The 23,252-nt window shown below is 43.0% G+C and overlaps 1 protein-coding gene across 2 annotated transcripts in view; it reads left to right on the top strand.

The window, feature by feature from the left end:
* LOC311062097 (zinc finger protein 385D-like) overlaps nucleotides 1–14,828 on the top strand; it is a 70,658-nt gene extending 55,830 nt beyond the window's left edge. Inside the window, exons 7-9 of one of the 2 annotated variants that reach the window (XR_014602464.1) lie at nucleotides 3,979–4,083; nucleotides 10,929–13,254; nucleotides 13,351–14,828. Coding sequence is in view for 1 of the 2 variants with exons in the window: in XM_084080897.1 (XP_083937023.1) it covers nucleotides 3,979–4,083; nucleotides 10,929–11,219 (396 nt within the window). In the remaining variant the exon portion in view is untranslated. Of the gene's footprint in view, nucleotides 1–3,978; nucleotides 4,084–10,928 lie in introns of both variants that reach the window. The other variant, XM_084080897.1, reaches the window with a different exon arrangement.
* The last annotated feature ends 8,424 nt before the right edge of the window (nucleotides 14,829–23,252 follow it).

Raw genomic sequence — 23,252 nt, 5'->3', positions numbered from 1 at the left:
GTGTACTAATGTAGAGGGGTGTGCTATTATGAGCCAAACACAGTACAGCGAAGGGTGTACTAATGAGGTGTCCCAAACCCACTTATAGGGGCGGCCACACCGCTCCAAAAATCACTCCCAGTGTGAAGTGAGCGGTGTTATTTAAGGTCATCACAGTGATGGAAGCACTTTCATCATGCGTCTCGCTAGCCAATCACAAAGTGGTCTGAATACTTATCAGCCAATCACAGTACAGCGAAAGACAAATTTTCACGACGGATGGGTCATGAGTCCCAACCCCACTTATAGGAGCGGCTACACCGCTCAAAAATGTACTCATGGGTGGGCTATGGGTGGGCTGGAGGACCACCGCCCCATCACTATGTCTCAGACATAAGCATATCACTATGACTACTGTACTGTACTGTAGACGTGAGGGCCTGCATAGGCATGAGTTAAAGGAATAGTTCACCCAAAACATTACTTATTTTCTATCAATTGCACACCTTTTTTTGTTTTTGCCTCATTCCTAAGCCAATAATTTGATGACCAGCGGACCGGTAGGCAGCGGTTCCGGTAGGAGACACAAAGGAGACTTTGTGGCTCCTACCAGAACCGCTGCCAGTAATGCGACAAAAACAAAAAAAATATCCATGAATTCAAGTTTCCGTGGGGTGATTAATCAATAGAAAAAAAGTCATTTTGGGGGTGAACTATCCCTTTAAGCTGATGGTTCTCATTTCTTATCCATTTCAAGGACACCCACTTTGCATAGTTAGGCCATGGACCCTCATATTTGGTTTCATTTGTGTACACTCTCAGAGTTACAGACATGTACCCTTCGGTTCCTAACTATCCATAATTTAGCTGCGGGGGTCCCTCTGGAACCCCCCCAAGAACCCCCCTGGGGGGTCCCTCTGGACCCCCACTTTGAGAAATGCTGATTTAACACAGAACAAGGATAAGATCATAAATCCAATGGTTTGGACAACAAGGCATTCTGCTGGCGTCTCTGTGTCGTGATGTAAAAAGTGCTCCGCTGTGTGTTCTGTAATCAGGACTGTTTACTTACTTTACTGCTGTTAACCCATTCAAACCGGGAACGCATGTGTGTGTCATTTTAACATTTCTTTGGCTATTCAAAAATAGCAGATATACAAGCTCATAGAGCTTGTATATCTGCTATTTTTGCAAATCTTTGAATGCTGTATATATATATATTTTTTTTTTAAGCGAACATTTGTAACTAAAATCTTTGCTTCTGGGGGGTCCCTGGAACAACATATTTTGAGATGATATGTATGTGGCCCGCGGCCAAATACATATCATTTTGGGGGTCCTTGACATGGAAAAAGTTTGAGAACCACTGATATTATAGCAAGTTCTTTTCAAAAAATCTGTTAGGATTTAGAAGACATTTGTAGAATCCCCAGAAGCAAAGATTTGAGTTAAAAATGTTTGCTTTAAAAAAGTATACTGTATATTCAAATATTTGCATTATTCCACGATTTTTCAAAAAATTGCAGATCTACACAGCTTGTATATCTGCTATTTTTTAAAATATAGGCAAATGAATCTTAAAATGACACAGATGCGTTCCCGGTCTTAATGGGTTAACTTTGGCCAGGTGCTCATGCATTATTCAGCGTTTTCACCGCCGATTTGTGTGCGTGTTGCTGTAGCTGTAGCCATCTGTTTGCTTGCGTCAATCAAAATCAATACAAACTTTGGAAATGGAAACCCAACCTCTTCTTATGAATATTCTGCCGTTCACAGGGCGAGGCAATGAGCGGTGTACTGTAAGTGTTGTTTAAATGGTTGTCCCTGTAATTCATTCTTCGCTTCATTTGCACTTTTCTATGCAAACACAGCTGAACACAGCTTAACCCAGTAAGACCTGGAACTGTCATTTTTAGATTTGAGCTAAAAAGCATTATTTTACACTTTGGGCTATTCAAAAATAGCAGATCTACAAGCTCATAGCGAGCTTGTAGATCTGCTATTTTTGAAAATGTGTGCAAATCTTTGAATATATATATTTTTAAAGCGAACATTTTTAACTCAAATCTTTGCTTCTGGGGGTCCTTGGAAAAAAATATTTTGATGGGGGTCCGCGGCTAAATTCATATCATTTTGGGGGTCCTTGACATGAAAAAGATTGGGGGGGCACGGTGGCGCAGTCGGTAGCGCTGTCGCCTCACAGCAAGAAGGTCCTGGGTTCGATTCCCGCCGGGGACGCTGTGGGCGCTGGGGGCGTGTCCTCTCCTCCGCGTCATCAGCGCCCATACCCTAGGTGGGGTTGGCGAAAGGGCCTACTCTGTGTGGAGTTTGCATGTTCTCCCCGTGTCTCCCAGGGTAGTTAATACCCTCACAAAAACATGTAGTAATCCTGGTCACTATACTGCCTCCCCCTGGTCAGCCGGGGCGCCTGATGGAGGAGAAGGGAACTGGTTGGAATAACGTGTTCCTTCCACGCGCTATGTCCAACCAGGGAAACTCCCCCCTGTCGGGTGATAAGAAGCGGCCTGCTTGCTCCTCATGCATTGAAGGAGGCATGAGCTTCAGCTTGGGCTCTCCCTAGGCTGGCAGAGGGTAGGTAGTGCCCAGGATTACATAGGCAATTGGCACTGGGTGAAAAAAATGTGGGTTACAAAATCGTGGGATAAAAATTATATAAAAAAAAAAAAAAAAAAAAAAAAGACATGAAAAAGATTGAGCACCACTGACATAGAAACATAAGTTTTTCAGAAAACTGTTGGGATTTAGGAGACATGTAGAATCGGCTTCAGGTCTCAATGGGTTAAGATACTTTGTGTGTCTTGATCTATCAATCAATCAATAAACAGTGGTGGTGGAACCATCACGCCAGAAGTAAAATGTTGAGGTATTTTTACTTTACTTGAGTATTTCAAATTGTCAATACATTTACTTATTTCTCCACTATCTCAGAGACATGTATTGTACTTTTACTCCATAACAGTTATTTGAAAACTTGAGCTACTAACTAGATTTAGATTATTATTACAAAACCTGCACTAACTTCAGCCCTATATATATTTTTTATATATATACAAGCTCACGATGCGTCACATTGTGAGCTTGTAGATCTGCTATTTTCAAAAGATTTATTTTGGAAAACTTGTGAAATGGGACTATCTATCTATCGATCGATCGATCGATCGCGTCTGTCTGTCTGTCTAATTACAATTAACCGTAGTTATTTAGCAGACGCTCTGTCCCAGAGCAACTTACGTATGAGTAAATGCATTCAACAAATCAATAAAGAGAGTACAGTACATATTATAGTCACATAAGTAGGATGCAAAGGGAACAAGGGCTTTGACGAACCTAGGATACCAGGCCAACATCAAACCTATCATCTGTCTATAAAAAAACATGCTATCTAAAGCGTTGGTTCTCAAAGTACTTGAGGTTCCACTTGAAGTTCCAGGGGGTCCCCAGCTAAATGATGGACAGGAACCAGATGGACCCTTATGGGTCTGTAACTCTGAGAGTGTACAAATGGAACCAAATGGACCCTAACGGGTCCATTTGGTTCCATTTGTACACTCTCAGAGTTAAATTAACATTGGTTTTACAATATGAATTGGGGTCCCAGAGATAGAAATGCCATTAAATGGGGGTCCGTAGCCCTAATGCATGTCAAACTGGGGGTCCTTGTAATTAAAATGGTTGAGAATCACTGCTAGACAGCCGTAAAAATCTTCTCTTATGGGGGTCCCTGGCTCATCTTTTCAAATGGGGGTCCACGGGCTAATAAGTGTCAATTTGGGGGTCCTTGACACGAAAAAGTTTGAGAACCACTGATCTAAAAGATAACATTCTTAACATTTGTGTTCAAGAAAAACAAATGTAATCTTTCTGTCGGTCTGTATTCTCTCTCTCTGTCGGTCTGTATTCTCTCTCTCTGTCTGTCTCTGTCTCTGTCTCTCTCTCTCTCTCTCTCTCTCTCTCTCTCTCTCTCTCTCTCATATGCAGCACATCAGCAGTAGGAGACATAAGGACAGAGCGGCGGGCAAACCGGCCAAGCCCAAGTTCAGTCCGTACGCCCCGCCCCCACATCGCCTTCAGAGCATGCAGGCGGTGAGTGTCTGTGTGTCTGTGTGTCTGTGTGTCTGTGTGTGTCTGTGCCCTGGTTGGATTTCCTGCTCTGGGAGAACCAGCCATCACATTTATATACAGTGTTATACACACACACGTACACACGCGCACATGCACACACACACGCACACACACACACACACACACACACACACACACACACACACACACACACACACACACACACACACACACACACACACACACACACACACACACACACACACACACACACACACACACACACACACACACACACACGGTAATGCTAGCTGTCCTCTGGGGCATCCTATATCTTAGCCTTCCATCGTGAACAACAGGAAGGCACAGGAATTCCCCTGTACTTCCGTCTCTCAGCCTGCAGGGGGTTGAGAGGGAGACGCTATACGTAGAACATGAGCTGTAATAAGTCCTAAAGGCCCAGTCGTGGTACGAACAATTAAGGGCTGATTTATACTGGCTTGTGTGCCGTATCAGACACCAAAAAAACAGTGGTGGGAAAAGTACTCAAACGTTTTACTGGAGTAAAAGTATCAATACTGCATTGTAGAAGTACTCTGTTACGAGTAAAAGTCTGGAATTCAAAATTTACTTGAGTAAGAGTACAAAAGTTTTGGTATCAAAATGTACTTAAAGTACCAAAAGAAAAGTACTAAAATGTTTGAAAATAGCCGATCTACAGGCTCACAGCGCGTGGCATCGAGCTTGTAGATCGGCTAATTTTAAAAAGATTTGTATACATTTGAAACCCTAACCCTTGTGAAACCAACGGGACATTCTGCATAATGAGTACTGTCTACTTTTTTGTCTTCATTGCAGTATTATTGATACTTTTACTTTTACTAAAAAAAATGTGAGTACTTTTTCCACCACTGCCCCGGTATACTGCTGTTTTTTCTCTCCCATCTGGAGGGTAATTGCACCCACATGGCACCCCAGGTCGCTCAATAAGACGAGTTAAGACAAGGACACCAGGTGAATTCAATTAGCTGCCCAGTATGGTAGAACCCAGAACCCTTATAGAGGGCACAGTGTTTAACACATTTAGACCTGGAACGCATCTGTGTCACTTTTTAATTTGAGCTAAAAAGCATCATTCTACACTTTGGCTACTTTGGCACTCGGTGCCGCGCTATGAGCTTGTATATCTGCTATTTTTGAAAAAAAAATATTTTTTTGGCAAATCTTGAGATTTGAGTTACAAAAGCGAACATTTGTAACTCAAATCTTTGCTTCTGGGGGATTCAACAGTTTTTTGAAAAAAACGTATGTCGCCATAATATCAGTGGTTCTTTTTTCCATGTCAAGGACCCCCAAAATGATATGTATTTGGCCGCGGACCTCCATCTAAAAATATATGTTCCAGGGACCCCCGGAAGCAAAGATTCAAGTTAAAGACTTTCGCTTTAAAACAATATATATTAAAAGATTTGCACACATTTTCACGATTTTTCAAAAATAGCAGATCTACAAGCTCGTAGCGCGGCACTCGATCGGTGCCGCGCTATGAGCTTGTATATCTGCTATTTTTGAATAGCCCAAAGTGTAAAATAATGCTTTTTAGCTCAAATCTAAAAATGACACAGTTCCAGGTCTTAATGGGTTAATAGTTTTGGGGAATCCTTCCCATGGCAACCACACAGCAACTCTGAGAGTAAATGGATCCATAAGGGTCCATTTTAAAACACTTCTCGCAGAGTTTAGGCTGATTTTTTTCGTCAGAGAAAGCCTTGACCTACACTATTAGCCCAAACTGTCTGGCTGGATGAGCAAGTGGGTACTGAACTAACAGTGGTGGAAAAAGTACTCTCATATTTTACTTAAGTAAAAGTATCAATACCTCAATGTAGAAATACTCAGTTACAAGTAAAAGTCCTAGAATTCAAAATGGACTTGAGTAAAAGTACAAAAGTATTGGTATCAAAATGTACTTACGGTACCAAAAGTAGAAGTACTCGTTATGCAGAATGTCCCATTTTCAAATGTATACAAATCAAAAACATAGCCGATCTACAAGCTCACAATGCATCGCATCGCGACGCATTGTGAGCTTGTAGGTCTGCTATTTTCAAATGGCCAAAGTTTAAATAGTGTTAATGTGTGTTTTGTAATAATAATCCAAATCTACAAAGTAACTAGTTGTGGTAGAGTATGTTAATACGATATAACGTGTGCAATTGGGGTGGTTGTATTTGGTCTCCCTGCTCTTCTATTGAGACATTTAGATTGTGTCAAAGGTCATGTCTCACCTAGACACAGGATCTGACGCAGGAGATTCCCTTTATCCCCTGAGCCAGTAGGCAGGCTCTATCAGATCAGGGGTCTTCAACAGGGGGTCCGGGACCCCTAGGGGGTCCTCAGAGGTACTACAGTGGGTCCGCCAAATCTTTGTGCCATATGTTTTTTGACCTTAACCACTTGAACCCTAGCATCCCTTTTCTGAGGAGAACTTTAGCCAAAAATAGCAGATCTACAAGCTCACAACAAGCTCACAACGCCTCGCGCAGCGAGCTTGTTTGGCAAAGAGGTGTTTGGTGTAGAGGGAAAAAAGAGCAGACCAAGTAAACAAAAAAAGTTGAATCTGAAACACAATTTTATACAAAATAGAGGGGGTCCCTGCTTCATCTCTGTCTCAGCTAGGGGGCCCTTGGCCTGAGAACGTTGAAGACCCCTGTATTAGATCAATGGTAACATTTTCAGCACTTGTGCAGGAAACCAGCTTCAAACCTGGGGCGGAGAATAGGAAAATGACATGCAGTGCAGCTTTAAACTTCAGACATGTCCAAAAAGTCCGGCCCGGGGGCCAATGAGATGTAGATTGAATAAGGCCCGCGGCTTCCTTCCTAAAATGTATTATTTATGGCCTGCCAGTGTTATAGTATCATTTGAAATTCATACATTGAAGTGTCTGAGGGTTTTAAAATTAACCTGGGAAGATAGGCTGTTTCTCCGCAGAATTTGTAAGGATTCCTCCTAACCGCTTGTTCCTTGTGTCGTTTCTTTCCTTTTCCTTTTTTTTTTTCTTAAAAAAAAAAATCATTTTTCTTTAGAACACGTAGGTCATCTTGGGCAATACCTACAGTAACCGCACAATAAAATAAATACAACTCAGATGTTTTGAACACTCAATACGTTACGGGCTGTTCAGTCCAAAAGTCCCCAGAAAAGAGAGAAAAAAAAGTGGCTTCCCAGAATAGAGCAACATCAAGGCATTTACTAAGTTCTCAGTCCGTTTCTCCACAAAGGCAATGTCCATGACAGTTCACCAACAGATACTGTATCCAGCAGATTCACTCATAATCCCAACAGCAAGATGAAGGGGCATGGCCAGGTTAAGGTCGCTAGGGCATTGGTTCTCAAAGTGGGGTCTGGGGACCCCCAGGGGTCCTTGGGAAGGGGTACCAGGGGGTTCCCAGCTAAATTAGTCACAATTAGTTACTAAATTAGCGTCACAATCATGTTAACCACTTTAACCATATGCTATACTTTGGCTATTCTAAAATAGCAGATATACAAGCTCATAATGCGGCACCGAGTCCCGCACTATGAGCTTGTAGATTTTTTTTAAATCGTGAAAATGTTTGCAAATCTTAGAATATATATAATTTTTAAAACTAACTTGTTTAACTCGAGCAAATCTTTGCTTCTTGGGAGTCACTGTCACAAAATATGAGATGGGGGGTCCGCAGCCAAATATGTATCAATTTGGGGGTCCTTCACATGAAAAAGTTTGAGAACCACTACGCTAGGGCTCCTGTGATTAGTGGTTAGTCAGAGTTTGCAGCGTCACTAGTGGTTATCCGCTGTGTCCAACCGAGAGCCATGCAGTATTTCAACCCGAGTTGTAGGTGAGGGCTGATGCAGCCGTCGTACCCAAGGTCGGATGCTGAGGGTAACAACAAATGCTGTGTTAATGTGTTCATCCCATAGCCTTAATTTATTCACAAAGAAAACAAGAAAATAGCATTTGATCAACAATTCAGTTCAATTCAATAAATAGATAAACATTACTGTTGTCAAGGAGGAACTGCCCTGGCAAACAGAAATCTAGTCTCGTTGAGATTTCCTGAACAGTGTAGGGAGGGAGTTGGCTGAGAATATGACAGTTGCTGCTGGCAGGCCTCACCATTAACTAAATAAAACACACTCCCAGCATCCCAGTATCTGCCCTAGGGGTTATATGGCAGCTGACCAACCAGCGCAGCTGAAGTGACGTGGCGGGCTGAACTGGCACTGCAAGCTCCCTCTAAAGCAGTGGTTCTCAAAGATGTTCATGTCAAGGACCCCCAAATTGATACATATTAACCCACAGACCCCCATTTGAAAAGATATGCCAGGGACCCCCAGAATAAAAGATTTTTACGGTGTGGCTCTATAGCAGTGATTCTCAAACTATCTCATTTCAAGGACCCCCAATTTGATATGCATTTTAGACCACAGACCCCCCTTTGATAGCATTCATCTCTGGGACCCCAGTTTACACTGTAAAATCCTCAGTGTTCATTTAACTGTATAGTGGTCCATTTGGTTCCATTTGTATACATGGTCAATTTGGTTCCTAATCCTAACCATCAATGATTATGCCGGGGCCCCCCTGGAACCCCCTCAAGGACCACTGGGGGGGTCCCTGGACCCCACTTTGCTTTAAAGGCCCTTGAGGTCTAGTGCTCTTTGGCCGAAGAGTAACTTAATCATGTCAAACATGGACAAAACCTGGCCGCTGAACACGGCTGCTTGGGATAGTGAGGTAGAATTCTCGACTGAGGAGACCTTGGAGTTTACTTGGGGCCCAAAGGAACCAAAACACTCAGCAGAAAACAGAGACGGTCAGCGTTTCTCAGAAAGGCTGCTTATTAAGCCAATAAGACCGGGAACGCATCTGTGTAACCACTTTAACCATTATTTTATACATTGGCTATTCAAAAATAGATATACAAGCACATGTGCTTGTAGATCTGCTATTCTTTTTTTAAATCAGGTTATTTTTTTTTACAAATCTTTGAATATATATATTTTTTAAAGCAAACATTTTTAACTCAAATCTTTGCTTCTGGGGGGAGGGGGGTTCCTGGAACAACATATTTTGAGATGGGGTCCGCAGCCAAATACATATCATTTTGGGTGGTCCTTGACATGAAAAAAGTTTGAGAACCACTGATTTTAAAAAGACATAGAAGACATTTGTAGAATCCACAGAAGCAAAGATTGGAGTTATAAATGTTCGCTTAAAAAAATATGTATTCAAAGATTTGCACAAATTTTCATGATTTTTCAAAAAATCCCAAATGTACAAGCTCATAGCAGCTTGTATATCTGCTATTTTTAAATAGCCAAAGTTTCCCGGTCTTAAAGGGTTAACGGAGAGGCCAGCAGCCAGCAACACATGCTGTATTCAGACAACTCCCTCCCTGCGCTGTCAGGAAATCCCTGTGGGACTGTCTTGTCGGGCAGTTTTCCACACAGCACTACGTGGAAGTCTGGATGTTGTTCAAGTTCTTCTTAATACACACAGCAGCAGAACTTGACAGAACCAGGGTCCAGCAACAAGAAGCCACGAAAGTACAAGCATGTGACAGAAAAGAGTTTAGTGATGTCAAATTATGTTTACAGTCACAGTTCATAGTCTATTACTAACATGATAGCCTTCTGTTTATGATAATGTTCATAATGTTCAATCAGCTAAATTAAATTACTAATTAAAAAACGGATTTCCTGTGAAAACAAGTGTGTTTGTGAAGACAAATTTTCTTTTTTTCCCCCATTCAGCTCTGTAAACTAACTTGTGCCATAAAACTTATAATAATAATAATAATAAGTATAGAGACACTTTATGGTCTCTATACTGACTCCCCCTGGTCAGCCGGGGCGCCTGATGGAGGGGAAAGGAACTGGTTGGAATTACGTGTTCCTTCCACGCGCTACGTCCTACCGGGGAAACTCCCCCCTGTCAGGTGATAAGGAGCGGCTTGCTAGCTCCTCCTGCATTGAAGGAGGCATGAGCTCAGTTCGGGGCTCGATCTCCCCAGGCTGGCAGAGGGAGAGTAGCGCCCAGGATTACATAGGCAATTGGCACTGGGTGAAAAAATGGGTTACAAAATTGTGGGATAAAAATTTAGGATACAAAAAATACCTTTTATTAACCACTATAGCACTCGATGTGTGGACAATTGAAGCTGTAGCTATGAATATTATGCCTCTTCTGATGCTCGCTGAAAAGTAATCTGAACGTTCCTTGCAGAGCAGGTCAAATGTCAATGTCAATATAAACGCGTGTGTCAGTTAAATAAATCTAAACAAAAACTAAGCTATGATGACTAAAACTAAGAGTAAATATACAATTTCCTCAACAAATAAAAACTAGACTAAAATGTTAGTGAGGGTCTAGTGGAGAAGAGATCCAGTAGAACTAAAAGACATGTCATTTTATGTTTGGTTGCGCTCGGGTGTTGCGCTCGAAAAATAGCCGATCTACAAGCTCACAACGTGTCGCAGCGTCGCAAGTGTGAAATATCAGGCATTACGACGCCATCAAGGCACCGCCAAAATACATTTTAGTCGACTAAATCAACTGTAGATTTAGTCGACTAAAATATTATATTTAGTCCACTAAAACTAAAATGTTTCAGATGACTAAAATATGACTAAAACTAAATGGAATTTAGTGAGACTAAATGACTGAGACTAAGACTATGACTGAAACTAAATCAAAATGTGCTGACAACATTGTGTGTGTGTGTGTGTGTGTGTGTGTGCGTGTGCGTGTGCGTGTGCGTGCGCGTGCGCATGTGTGTGTGCGTGCGCGCTCGTGTGTGTGTGCGCGCCCTCAGGTTCGTCTGGCCCTGAGGAAGGATCAGGACCTGACCAAACAGCCTCTGGCGTCCTGCAGTCTGCTGCAGCGCCACCTCGCCGCCGCCGCCGCCGCCGCCATGACCTCCCTGTCCCCGTTCCACCTGCGGCCCGCCCCCTCCAACACTGGCCCCGCCCTGTTTCATCAGACCCAGCCCTCCCTCACCCATCAGGCCTTGCTGCACCACCACCACCACCCGCCGCCCCCCGCCAGCACCACGCCCATCTGCTCGGCGCTCAACCACACGCCCGTTCTGTTCTCACCGTACTGACCCCTACTGACCCTTATGTGAACTGCAGCTGAAAAGCTTCAGCGTCCAATCAGAGGAGAGGACGGCAGCATTGTCACTGCCAGGTCGTACGTACCGCGCTGACGAGTCGCGCGACATCGGACCCGAGCGTGGAGACGTTTGACGCGACGACAGGCCTCCCGCGCCGCGTCACGTTTTGTTAAGGAACGACATGATTGATGATTCCAAACCTGTCGATATGTACAGTAGAGTTCTCAACGGGCCTGAAAATTAAGGTCTGGCCCTAACTGGGCCCTACTGGGCTGGCCCGAGAACAATTACCATACTTTTTGGCTCGAAAACTCGATAAACCCGAAAAGGTGTTATCATGTGCTTAATGTCCTCAAAGTCACGCATCCAACAAGCTTTGAACTGAGCAGATTGGACCTTCCGTTCAAGAGATAATGGCCAGAACGTCTTGAAAACGGACACTTTTGCCGATTTTCGATTGACTTTTGGCCAATGTCGCCCGTTTTTCTTTAATAACATGGGCTAGGAAGGTCGGACGGCGACAAACTAGATACCTGAGTAACGTTCACTTTGAGCTGCATCCAACACACCCACTGCCATTTCCGTCGGCCTTACTGTTAGGCCGCTAGGGGCAGTTGAAATTTATTTTTTAGGGGGTAATAGATTTTATTTTTTTCTTCACGGAACCCGAGGCTCGGCCCAGCCCGACTAATTAGCATAGATCAGGGGTCTTCAACAGGGGGTCCGGGACCCCTAGGGGGTCCTCAGAGCTACTATAGGGGTCCGCCAAATCTTTGTGTGGTAGGATTTAGTTTTTTTACATTAACCACTTGAACCCTAGAATTCCTTTTCCGAGGGGAACATTAGCCGAAAATAGCCGATCTACAAGCTCTCAACGCCTCGCGCTGCGAGGCGTTGAGAGATTGTAGATCTGCTATTTTTGGCAAAGAGTTATAGGTGTAGAGGGAAAAACGAGCAGACTAAATAAAGAAAAAACTTTATTCTGAAACACAATTTTATACAATATAGAGTAGGGGGTCCCTGCTTCATCTATCTCTCAGCTAGGGGGTCCTTGGCCTGAAAACGCTGAAGACCCTGGCATAGATGTTGGTGCCGGCCCGAAAACGTCGGGTCGGGTTTGGGCACAATTTCAGAACTCTAATGTACAGTATACTCGAATGGCGTTGAGTTTGGCAGAAGCAGACATCGCACCACTCGGCCACTCACTCCATTAGGCCCTCGCTCAGGTGCGCTTCCGGGAGCTCATCAAGTCAGCTTCCGGGGGGGGGGGGCCATAAACGGTCTAGACAGTTTTTGGCCAATTTTTTTTTCAATAAACCTCTGGCACACAATGTGAATGTGTTAAATGTTTTTACAAGTTGGGAGTGAGAACGCACGTCCGCATTCCGTTGTCATCCGTCACGTATCGCTGGACTATACCGGGAACGTTGAGAAGCGTCTTGACGCTGACGTAATAGGCCTAGATGTTGTCCAACTCGTAACGATATGAACGACCTGGCAGTGAGAATGTGTTGGAGGAGGAGGATGACATGACACTACAGCTTCACCATCACACAAAACACTTTGACTTTGTCAGAAAGGATGGCGTGGATCACTGCACAGCAAGACCCTGAATGAAGCCAAAAAATGACTTCTTTTATATCAATTACACACCCCATGAAGCCTTGAATTCATTGAGTTTTTTTTGTTTTTGTTGCATTCCTAAGCCAATAATTTGATGACCGGCGGAAAGATGCTAATGTCTCTCTGGTAGGAAACTCAAAAGAGACTCTTTGAGTCTCCTACCGGAAACGCAGCTGGTCATTAAATGATTGTCTTAGGAATGCAACAAAAACGTATCTCCATGAATTCAAGGCTTCATGGGATTTGTAATTGATAGAAAATAAGTCATGTTTTTAGTTAACTACTCCTTTAACACTCAACAAACCAAGTGCAGTAAATGATTTTTCTTTAGTTAAAATGAGTGTTGAATATCTCTATATTCCCATAGTAATCATTGCTATAGAGTGTTTGATTAGTAACAGGGGTCTGCCCAGCTCTCTAGTGAACAGAAAATACATTTTCAAGTCGGGATAGGAGAGGGAACTCATACGGGATACACATAAAACAAGTGATAAACAAGTGAAATTGGAAGTGAGGACACAAAGAAATGGACAGACAAAATTGGGACTGGAACACATGAACACATGAAAGTGATAAATAGGTATACTCTCTCCTGATTGGTTGAAATTGGCAACCCCACCTGAAAATGTCCTTTCTGTTTACTAAAGCGCTGGAGAGACACTGTTACTGAACAAACACTATGATTACTATCAGAATATAGTGCTTTAACCTTTTAACAAAAAAACTTTTGTTTTAACCAAAAACTATCACTTACCCTACCTTTAAACCCTCTGTAGCAGTGGTTCTCAAACATTTTCATGTCAAGGACCCCCAAATTGACACTTATTAGCCCACGGATCCTCATTTCAAAAGATATGCCAGGGACCCCCATATAAGAGAAGACTTTTGCGGCTCTAGCAGTGATTCTCAACCGTTCTAATTTCAAGGACCCTCAGTTTGACATGCATTAGGGCTACGGACCCCCATTTAATGGCATTTCTATATCTGGGACCCCAATTTAAAATGTAAAATCAATGTTTATTAAACTCAGAGTTACAGACCCATGAGGGTCCTAACTATCTATCATTTAGCTGGGGACCCCCTGGAACTCCCTCAAGGACCCCTGGGGGTCCCCGGACCCCACTTTGAGAATCACTGCTCTATAGTAGTGAAACGGACCTGAGTTGCAACGTGTACGTGGACCGATTTTATTCCGTCTACGCCGAATGTCTGTGCCACAACAACACGTTGCACGCCGTTGTGATCTTGTAGATCTGCTTTTTTCACTATTCGCCATACGACTAAGTATGTTAAAGGAGAATTTTGCCCTATAGCGTTTTCCTACCTTGATTTGATGTTGTTCAAGTCATGATGAGAGTGGTCCCGGACCCCCAGTTCATAACGAGCGTAGTTCTCCATTTCGGGGAACCCCCAAACCGCAGCTCAGAACGGCCGTCTTTAGATCTTGGCTGTGTGTGTGTGTGTGTGTGTGTGTGTGTGTGTGTGTGTGTGTGTGTGTGTGTGTGTGTGTGTGTGTGTGTGTGTGTGTGTGTGTGTGTGTGTGTGTGTGTGTGTGTGTGTGTGTGTGTGTGTGTGTGTGTGTGCGTGCGTGCGTGCGATCGCGTGTGTGTGTGTGTGTGCGTGTGTGTGTGTGTGCGTGTGTGTGTGCACATGTGCATGTGTGCGCGCACATGAGATTGTAAATCAGAGCATGCTTGAATCAAGATGTTTATTATTTTCCAATAAACAAACTGTGGATGCTCGCGCCCATTGCAAAACAAAATACATATTCACATTCCATCTGGCTAGGTAGGCCTCCAGGACCTGACAGATCTGTCATTTGAAGGCCAACAACAACAACAAACGGCTCCGTAAACAAACAGGAATATTCCCCTGCTTGACTCTTTGAACAGCCACACAAATGTCCCATTTTATTCAATGAAGTGGTGATGCTAATTGTTTCTGCCAAACGGGGACTTTGTTGAATAAAATGCATAAATGGGATCAAATGCAGCTTTTTTTCTAGTATAATGTTGGCTTTGCTTTTCACTTTGTTGTGTTTTTATGGTGTGACTCTAAAAGTAGCTCTGTCTCCACTAAACAGACTAGTACAGATTACTACAGACTACTGGAAGGTGTGAAAAAAGTTGATGAATGCACCTGAGAGCCGACACCAACAGACAGTAGTGTAAAGTAACTAAGTACATTTACTCAAGTACTGTACTTAAGTAAAATGTTGAGGTATTTTTTACTTTACTTTACATACCATTACAATTATTTGAAAACTTTAGTAAGGGCACGGCCCCACCACACTTTTATTTTACCTCTGGGGCGGAATCTGCCAATTCTTTGTCAATGCAAATGCGTGGATTCATGGTCTTGCGCATCTTTCACTCGAATCCACACATCTTACATTTTGTATGGAAGTCAAAGGGACTCGGATTGCTCAAATTTGTGCACAAATGACTGCCTGAGATAATAATAGTTATAATAATAAACTTTATTTGTGTAGCACCTATCATGACATGAAATGCAGCTCAAAGTGCTTTACAGAGCAAGAATACAATTACAGAAAAAGTACGACTAATTTAACAAAGCAAAAAAAGAAAAGCAAAAGCATAAAACAACATTAAAATAATAGCAAAAAGGCTGTGAATCAGGGCAAAACAGTGAGGACATTAATAACAACACAGAGATTTAAAAATGAACTAAAAGCAAGAGTGAAGAAATAGGTCTTGAGCTGTGCTTTAAAGCTATCCAAAGAGCCTGCCTGTCTTATTTGTAATGGGAGTTTATTCCACGCTGTCGGCCCGTAGAAACAGAATGCTGCTTCACTGTGTTCTTTATATCTCATTGTTGGCACTTCGAGCAGGTCAGCAATAGATGACCTGAGTGGGTGGTTTGGAACATATCTGGCAGGCAGACATAGAGGTAGGAAGGTGCCAGACCATTTAGAGCTTTATAAACAAGTAAAATAATTTAAAAATCAGTCATCAGTCATCAGTAAAAACAACCGCGAGCCAATGTAGTGAAGCTAGAACTGGAGTAATATGTTCTCTCATCTTAGTTAAAACTCTGGCTGCCGCATTTTTGGTTAGGGTTAGGGTAAATTGTAATCTGTCAGTTGTTTTCTTTGGCAGGCCAGAAAAAAGTGCATTGCGGTAATCAAGCCGAGAGAAAAGCGTGGATCAACGTTTTTGCATGTGCTGCACTCTATGCTAGTGTCTTATCTGCATTCCACTTGTTGTTCCCTTTTCCCCACAATACGGATGCTGGGGTTTAAGTGATTAAGTACAGTAATTGAGTAAAAGTACTCTACTGCATACGTCATAGACATGTCATAGAGAGCCACGTCTATGTTGTTTGTTGGACCCATGGCCTTGTTTCCTTTCCTTTGCTTCTTGTTTTTGCCCATGCAGCATACAGTTCATCCAGATTGAGTTAGGAACACAGACAGATGGAGCTGCGACGAGGAGTCAACTAACTGTCCAAACCATAACTCAATGTGTACTCTCACTCCTATCTAAAACCCAGTTAAACCCCCCTCCGTACAAACACACACACACACACTCTCTAACTCACTGAACATCACGTATACAATAATCCCTCCTTGGTATCCATTCAGGTATTTTCCTGAGAGGGAAAATGAAATAAGAGACGTATATATCCTGTATTTGGCCTCAGATGAAGCCTTTTCTCCCAATTATTTATTACTTAGAGTACAGATAATCCTTTGCCCACCCCCCCGCTCCCCCACCCTCCTCCCTGCCGGCTTTAGCTCTCAGAGATAAATCAGGAGCCAGGAATGTTCTAGCAACGACTTTATTGTCTGTCAGTCTGATGAGGTTCACGCTAACCTGGGGCCGCGTGGAGCTCATGTTAGCGGAGGAGCTCCTGTTTCGGAGGAAATTAGTTTTTTACTGTCGAGGCTCGGAGGTATAACTTTTGTTCAGCGCTCCTATACTGATTGTCTGAACTGTTGCAGCCAGCTATACTGTGCCCAACCACTTAAGGCCTGTTAGTGGTAGGGATTTAATACTTTATACCTTGAAGCATGTTTCTGATCTATTTATTTAACCCATTAAGACCGGGAACGCACCTGTGTCATTTTATAGATTTCTTTGGCTATTCAAACATAGCAGATATACAAGCTGATAGCGTGGCACCGAGTGCACATATACTTTTGGGGGTCCTTGACATGAAAAAGTTGGAGTACCACTGATATAGTAACATACCGTTAGGATTTGAAAAAAAAAACAATTTGATATGTATTTGGCCCGGGGACCCCCAAATCAAAATGTTTTGTTCCAGGGACCCCCCCCCATAAGCAAAGATTTGAGTTTTAAAAAATATATATTTTCAAAGATTTGCACAAATTTTCTAGATAAAAAAAAAATAGCAGCTCTACAAGCTCATATAGCGCTGCACTTGGTGCCACGCAATGAGCTTGTAGATCTGCAATGTTTTAATAGCACAAATAAATCTAAAAATGACGTTCCCGGATTGAATGGGTTAAAGATTGAGCAGTTGTAGCCCTGCTGCTACACAGTGCAGTGAAAAGAATTCCAGGGCAGATAATGTGTACTCATGGCGGCACAGGTGCCAAAACCACAATGCTGTGGTTATGTGATACCATGCACGTCACAACCTCTCTGTCAGCCTTCAGGTTGCCTCTATGCAGAGCTGCTGTCTTTTTGGTGTAAGTCCATGAAGGGGAGTCTCACTCAAAGTAATCCCAAACAAGTCCAAGTCATGACAACAAGTCCTGATTCTCTCAACTTAAAGTCCAACTCATGTCCAAATCTCCCCAAAACTCCCCAAAACTCCCCAGTTCTACCATCCTCATTATGGAACATCCACGCCAGTTTGGCAGTGCCCAGCTTAAAGTCACCACGGTTACTCCAAGCAAACACTACAGAAAGACAAACACTTCCAGAAAGGCAGAATTGTGTGTGAAGCAGTGGGCTAAAGAAAGTCTCAAGCAGTGTTGATTTCGTCGACTAAAACTATGTCGAAAAATGTTCGTCAGCTACCTTTTTTCATTGATGAAAACGAAATAAAAACTAAGCTGTGATGACTAAGACTGAGACTAAATATATTGACAATTTCGTCAACAAATAAAAACTAAACAAAAATGTTAGGGAAGAACTAGTGGAGAAGAGATCCAGTAGAACTAAAAGACAAGTCATTGTATGTTTGGTTGCGCTCGGGTGTTGCGCTCTGAAAATAGCAGCGCGACACGTTGTGAGCTTGTAGATCGGCTATTTTCAGCAGGCAACCATGTGTAAAATCCACCATTACGACGCCATCAAGGCACCGCCAAAATGCATTTCAGTCGACTAAATCAACTGTAGATTTAGTCGACTAAAATCTTATGATATTTAGTCGACTAAAACTAGACTAAAAGTAAAACATTTCAGAGGACTAAAATAAGACTAAAACTAAATTAAGATATTCAGTCAAAACACTGGTCTCAATCAAGTCGAGCCTTACCGCAGACAAAAGCGTTTTTAAGTCTGACTCGAGTCTTAAGTTAAGCTCTGCCCCTGTGCTCTTAAATGTGTTCTTGGGTTTTCCTTGTCAGTCTGTCTCCTGGTTCTATTATTGTGTCTCAGGGTTCAGGAATAAAACATGGTACAAACACAACCCAACCCCCTTTGAGGCTTGACTTTATCGTGAGTGCCAACACAGGGCTTAACCCCTTAAGACCGGGAAAGCATCTGTGTCATTTTTAAGATTTCTTTGGCTATTCAACAATAGCAGATAGATGTTGTAGATCTGCTATTTTAGAAAATGTGTGCAAATCTTTGAATATATATATATATTTTATTAAGCGGGGAAAAAAAAACTTTGCTCCTGGGGGGGGGGGTCCCTGGAACAACACATTCTGGGGGTCCGCGCCCAAATACATAGCATTTTGGGGGTCCTTGACATGAAAAAGGTTTGAGAACCACTGACTATTGCAACAGATGTTTTCTTTTTTAATCTGTTAGGATTTAGAAGATATTTGTATCCCCAGAAGAAAATATTTGAGTTAAAAATGTTTGCTTTAAAAAAAATATATATATATCAAAAGATTTGCACAAATTTTCACGATTGTTTTTCAAGAAATAGCAGATCTACAAGCTTGTAGCTATGAGCTTCTAGATCTGCTATTTTTGAATAGCCAAAGAAATCTTAAAAAATGACACAGATGTGTTGTTCCTGGTCTAAAAGGGTTAAGACGAGGATATTGTTGTAAACCCTTTTGTTGTGCCCAAGCATGCTGTAACGTGGCCCTTTTGTGTCCCCGGTGTCATTGTGTCAAACTCTCTTCATAGTGCAGCGGTCGTGCGAGTTCACCCTCCTTCTATCTAAGCGCCTCAATAAAGAAAAACTTTGTTTTTCTCTTCCTTCGCTCTTTCACATCAGCCAAATGACGCCTGAAGCCTCCTGACACACACTGGATTCCTGCGATATTAAAAACTGGCAATATTAATTCCCGTTTCCCTCCGCGCCGTCCAAAGCAAATACTTCTATTGGCCAATCCCAGACGACTGTCGTCCAATCAGTCATTGCATCTTCGTCGTCTTAAAGTCATCGCGGCTAGCGGCGCTGCTCTCATTAATTGTCTGGTGATTGTGAACATCTGTGTGTGTGTGGGAGTCGAACGGCGTAGCACTTAATATTCCACAGGCTGTCAGGAGGCAGAGGCCGTTTGGTTCCCTAGCTAATCTTTCCCCTTCACTTTTTGTCATATTTATTCTGTTATCTCTCTCTCCAAGACATTCAAAGGGTATCGTCTCGTCTGCACTCTCTCCCTAACCTGTCTCTCTTTGCACATAGAAATGCATGGCACGTCTTCACGCGCATACACACACACACACACACACGCGCACACACAAATGTGTCAGAAAAACAACAGCGTTGACACCCAGGGGCCTCTTGGTTCCTCCTGCCTGGAGAGAGTAGCTATACAACGCGGAGCTGCGCGGGAGGTTGCCATGAATGATTAAAACAAGCCTGTGTGACTAAAGATAAGGATGAAAAACACTCACTGTGTGCTTAACTCGAGTGCAGGATGAAGGAAAACTTTCAACCTGTTCTCCCACTATATATACGTGCAAATGGAAAAGAGTGAGACCCATAAATTAAGTTCATTAAAGTCACTGAATCATGTTATGTAATGCTATAACTTTGCAGCGACTTTAAGCTTATTGCGGCTGTGTTTTTTTGGAAAGGCCCGTGTAGCAGCCTGAGATTTATTCGCACGATAAGGCCGGTTGATTGCTTAGGAAAGGCACGTCTATCTGTATCTCCTCTACTTCTCAGTCCCACAGGAAGCGTGGCTAACCATTAGCGGGCCCGCCGTATCCCTCCACTCCATGAAACCCACAGGAAGCCAGCGCTCAGAGATGATCTACGCTGAGACGTGGTCATTCTGCACCATTACAGCCACCTCATCCAGAAACCTGCATTTATATTATTTATACATCACACTGGACCAGGGACTTAAACACCTCCATCTCATTCAGCAAGACAGCCTACTGCTGCCTACATCTGAACTTAACATTTAAGTGGGCAACAGAGCAGTCTAGGGTTCCATGTGCTGGGGGGGGGGGGTTACCTGGTATCCTATAGTTTCAATATACAGATTCATATTTTTCATTGTATATTGTCCCCCTAGCTGAGAGAGAGATGAAGCAGGGACCCCCTCTATATGGTATAAAATTGTGTTTCAGATTCAATTTTTTTTTGTTTACGTGGTCCGCTTTTTTTTACCTCTTACGCCTCTCAAAAATAGCAGATCTACAAGCTCACAACGCCTCGCAGCGCGAGGCGTTGTGAGCTTGTAGATCGGCTATTTTTGGCTAAAGTTCTCCTCAGAAAATGGATGCCAGGGTTCAAGTGGTTACGGTAAAATAAAAAAATCCTATCACACAAAGATTTGGCGGACCCCCTGTAGTAACTCTGAGGACCCCCTAGGGGTCCTGGACCCCCTGTTGAAGACCCCTGTTTTAGACTGATGCTACTTTAGGTTCTTGGTTTAACCTGTGATCCTAGTTTACTGAGGCACTACACTGTCTCTCTGCATTTGATGTTGTATGTGATGTTTACCTTGCTTATTGGAAGTCGCTCTGGATATAAGAGTGTCTGCTAAATGCCGAGGCACCAGACACCAGATTTAAAGCTCAAATCTGTACCTTTTATGTCCTATATATTGGACATACATTTTTATTCGAACCAGAATCCCCCACTTGAGCTTATACCGAAAGCCTGTTTGGGCAGAGAGGATATTGCACTTTTGAGCTTCATGTACCACTTTGTCAACCAGTACAGGTCCTACCCGACCACACCATATACTTTTGTCAATACAAGAGCAGGTAGACCAATTACAACCACCGTGATTGTGTTAGTTATATTGTATTATTATACGACTCGGTTGAATGCTTGATTCTGATTGGTCATGGTCAATCGCTGAATTCAGCTGTGTGTTATTTCTGAATAATGACCGATGAGCTCAATCAACAGACCTCTGTCTAATCAAAGACCCAGAGCACCTGCTCATATCAACCTGTCTAATGAGAGACTCAGAGCACCTGCTCATATCAACCTGTTTAATGAGAGACTCAGAGCACCTGCTCGTATCAACCTGTCTAATGAGAGACTCAGAGCACCTGCTCGTATCAACCTGTCTAATGAGAGACTCAGAGCACCTGCTCATATCAACCTGTCTAATGAGAGACTCAGAGCACCTGCTCATATCAACCTGTCTAATGAGAGACTCAGAGCACCTGCTCGTATCAACCTGTCTAATGAGAGACTCAGAGCACCTGCTCATATCAACCTGCGCTGCTTGTTTTTATGCCGTATCCAACATGACAGCCATGTAAACAAACACACCATGTCATTTACGGCTAAACGTTGCTCTCGAGAATGTTTTTGAAAGCATTTGAAGCGAGAAATAGACGATGAAGTAACTAAACATGTATTCTAATTGATCCACTACACTTCCTTGTTTTCCGAAGGCGATCGCGTCCGCCCAGCGCAACACTTATGGAATACTTTCATTGCCGTGAGCAAGGAAATACTTTGTTTTGTGGAACATTTGTAAAATATGTTGTTCCAGGGGACCCCCAAAAGCAAAGATTTGAATTATAAATGTTCGCTTTAAAAATATATATCTCTGTTCAAAGATTTGCACACGTTTTCATGACTTTTCAAAAATAGCAGATCTACAAGCTCGTACGAGCTTGTATATCTGCTATTTTTGAATAGCCAAAGAAATCTGAAAATGGCACATTCCCGGTTCCCGGTCTTAATGGGTTAATGTGGTTAAACTATCGCAAAGGCACCAAATCTATTCGGACTTTATGTAATTCACCGAAGATACTCATTTCCACGTGCTCGATCAACCACGCTTGTCCATTTTAAGATATCATGTGATCGTTGCTGTGTGAAGCTTTGCTATTAATAGACCCCTCAGTGCTAAGCATTGTATCATAGAGTGTGAAGTGAAGGTAGGCGGCTATATGGCTAATATGGGGCCTCTCTACAGAGACCCATTCTGTCCTACTGAGTCCTGACAGCAAGCCAGGTCCCATAAAACAATCCTTAATCCCTGATTTTTCAGAGCTGTTTCTCTCTCTTAATGTTTGCTTTGGGGGCTGATTATGTGCCCCTGCGTTATGATTTCATTATCATAAATTTTAGAGGTTGGCTTTGCACGTTTTTTCCACATTAAGAAAAAGTAGAGGCTGTATATATTTTTTTTTTGGGGGGCCGTGGCGAGGCCCAGCGCAACAGATTACGGGGCTAATGCTTTTCATCTGGTGTTAGAGAGGACCTGACCTGCTCATTGGCCCTCTATAGACTCTGGCTGAACACTGGGGGGGGGGGGGGGGGGGGGGGGGGGTTCTGGTGGGCTGATTGTGCCAGTTTATGATCTCTTAATAATGATGCATGGGTGCCAGCAGATATAAAGGCCGGATGCTGTTTATGGAGTAAAGGCAGTGCTAGTGCTGTTCATCTGGGCCTGCAGTCGTTGCTTTGATTGAAGCTGCTGTGCGTCCCATACATTTCCTGGCTGCCGTATATATAATACACACTGTGTCATCCACCTCCATGTTGGACTTATTATCCACTCACTCTGATTAACCACTTGAACCCCAGACAGCTTCCCTATTCTGGGGGGGGGGGGGCATTCGCGGAAAATAGCAGATCTACAAGCATGTGCAGCTTGTAGATATAATAGGCTATTTTGGGGAGATCTGGTGTAGACTAGAGGGGGGGGGGGAAGTGCTGCAACCCGGGTCCGTTTTGCTTGGTTTAAAGGGATAGTTCAACCCCAGATATACAAGCTCATAGCACTGCCACGCTATGAGTGTTAGCAGATCTACAATCTGCTATAAAAAAAAAGAAATCGTGTGCAAATCTTGAATC

The sequence above is a fragment of the Gymnoscopelus microlampas genome (assembly GCF_963454915.1).
Source record: "Gymnoscopelus microlampas genome assembly, chromosome: 15".
NCBI lineage: Eukaryota > Metazoa > Chordata > Actinopteri > Myctophiformes > Myctophidae > Gymnoscopelus > Gymnoscopelus microlampas.
The sequence above is the reverse complement of the archived record's forward strand: the minus strand, read 5'-3'. Positions and strand labels throughout refer to the sequence as shown.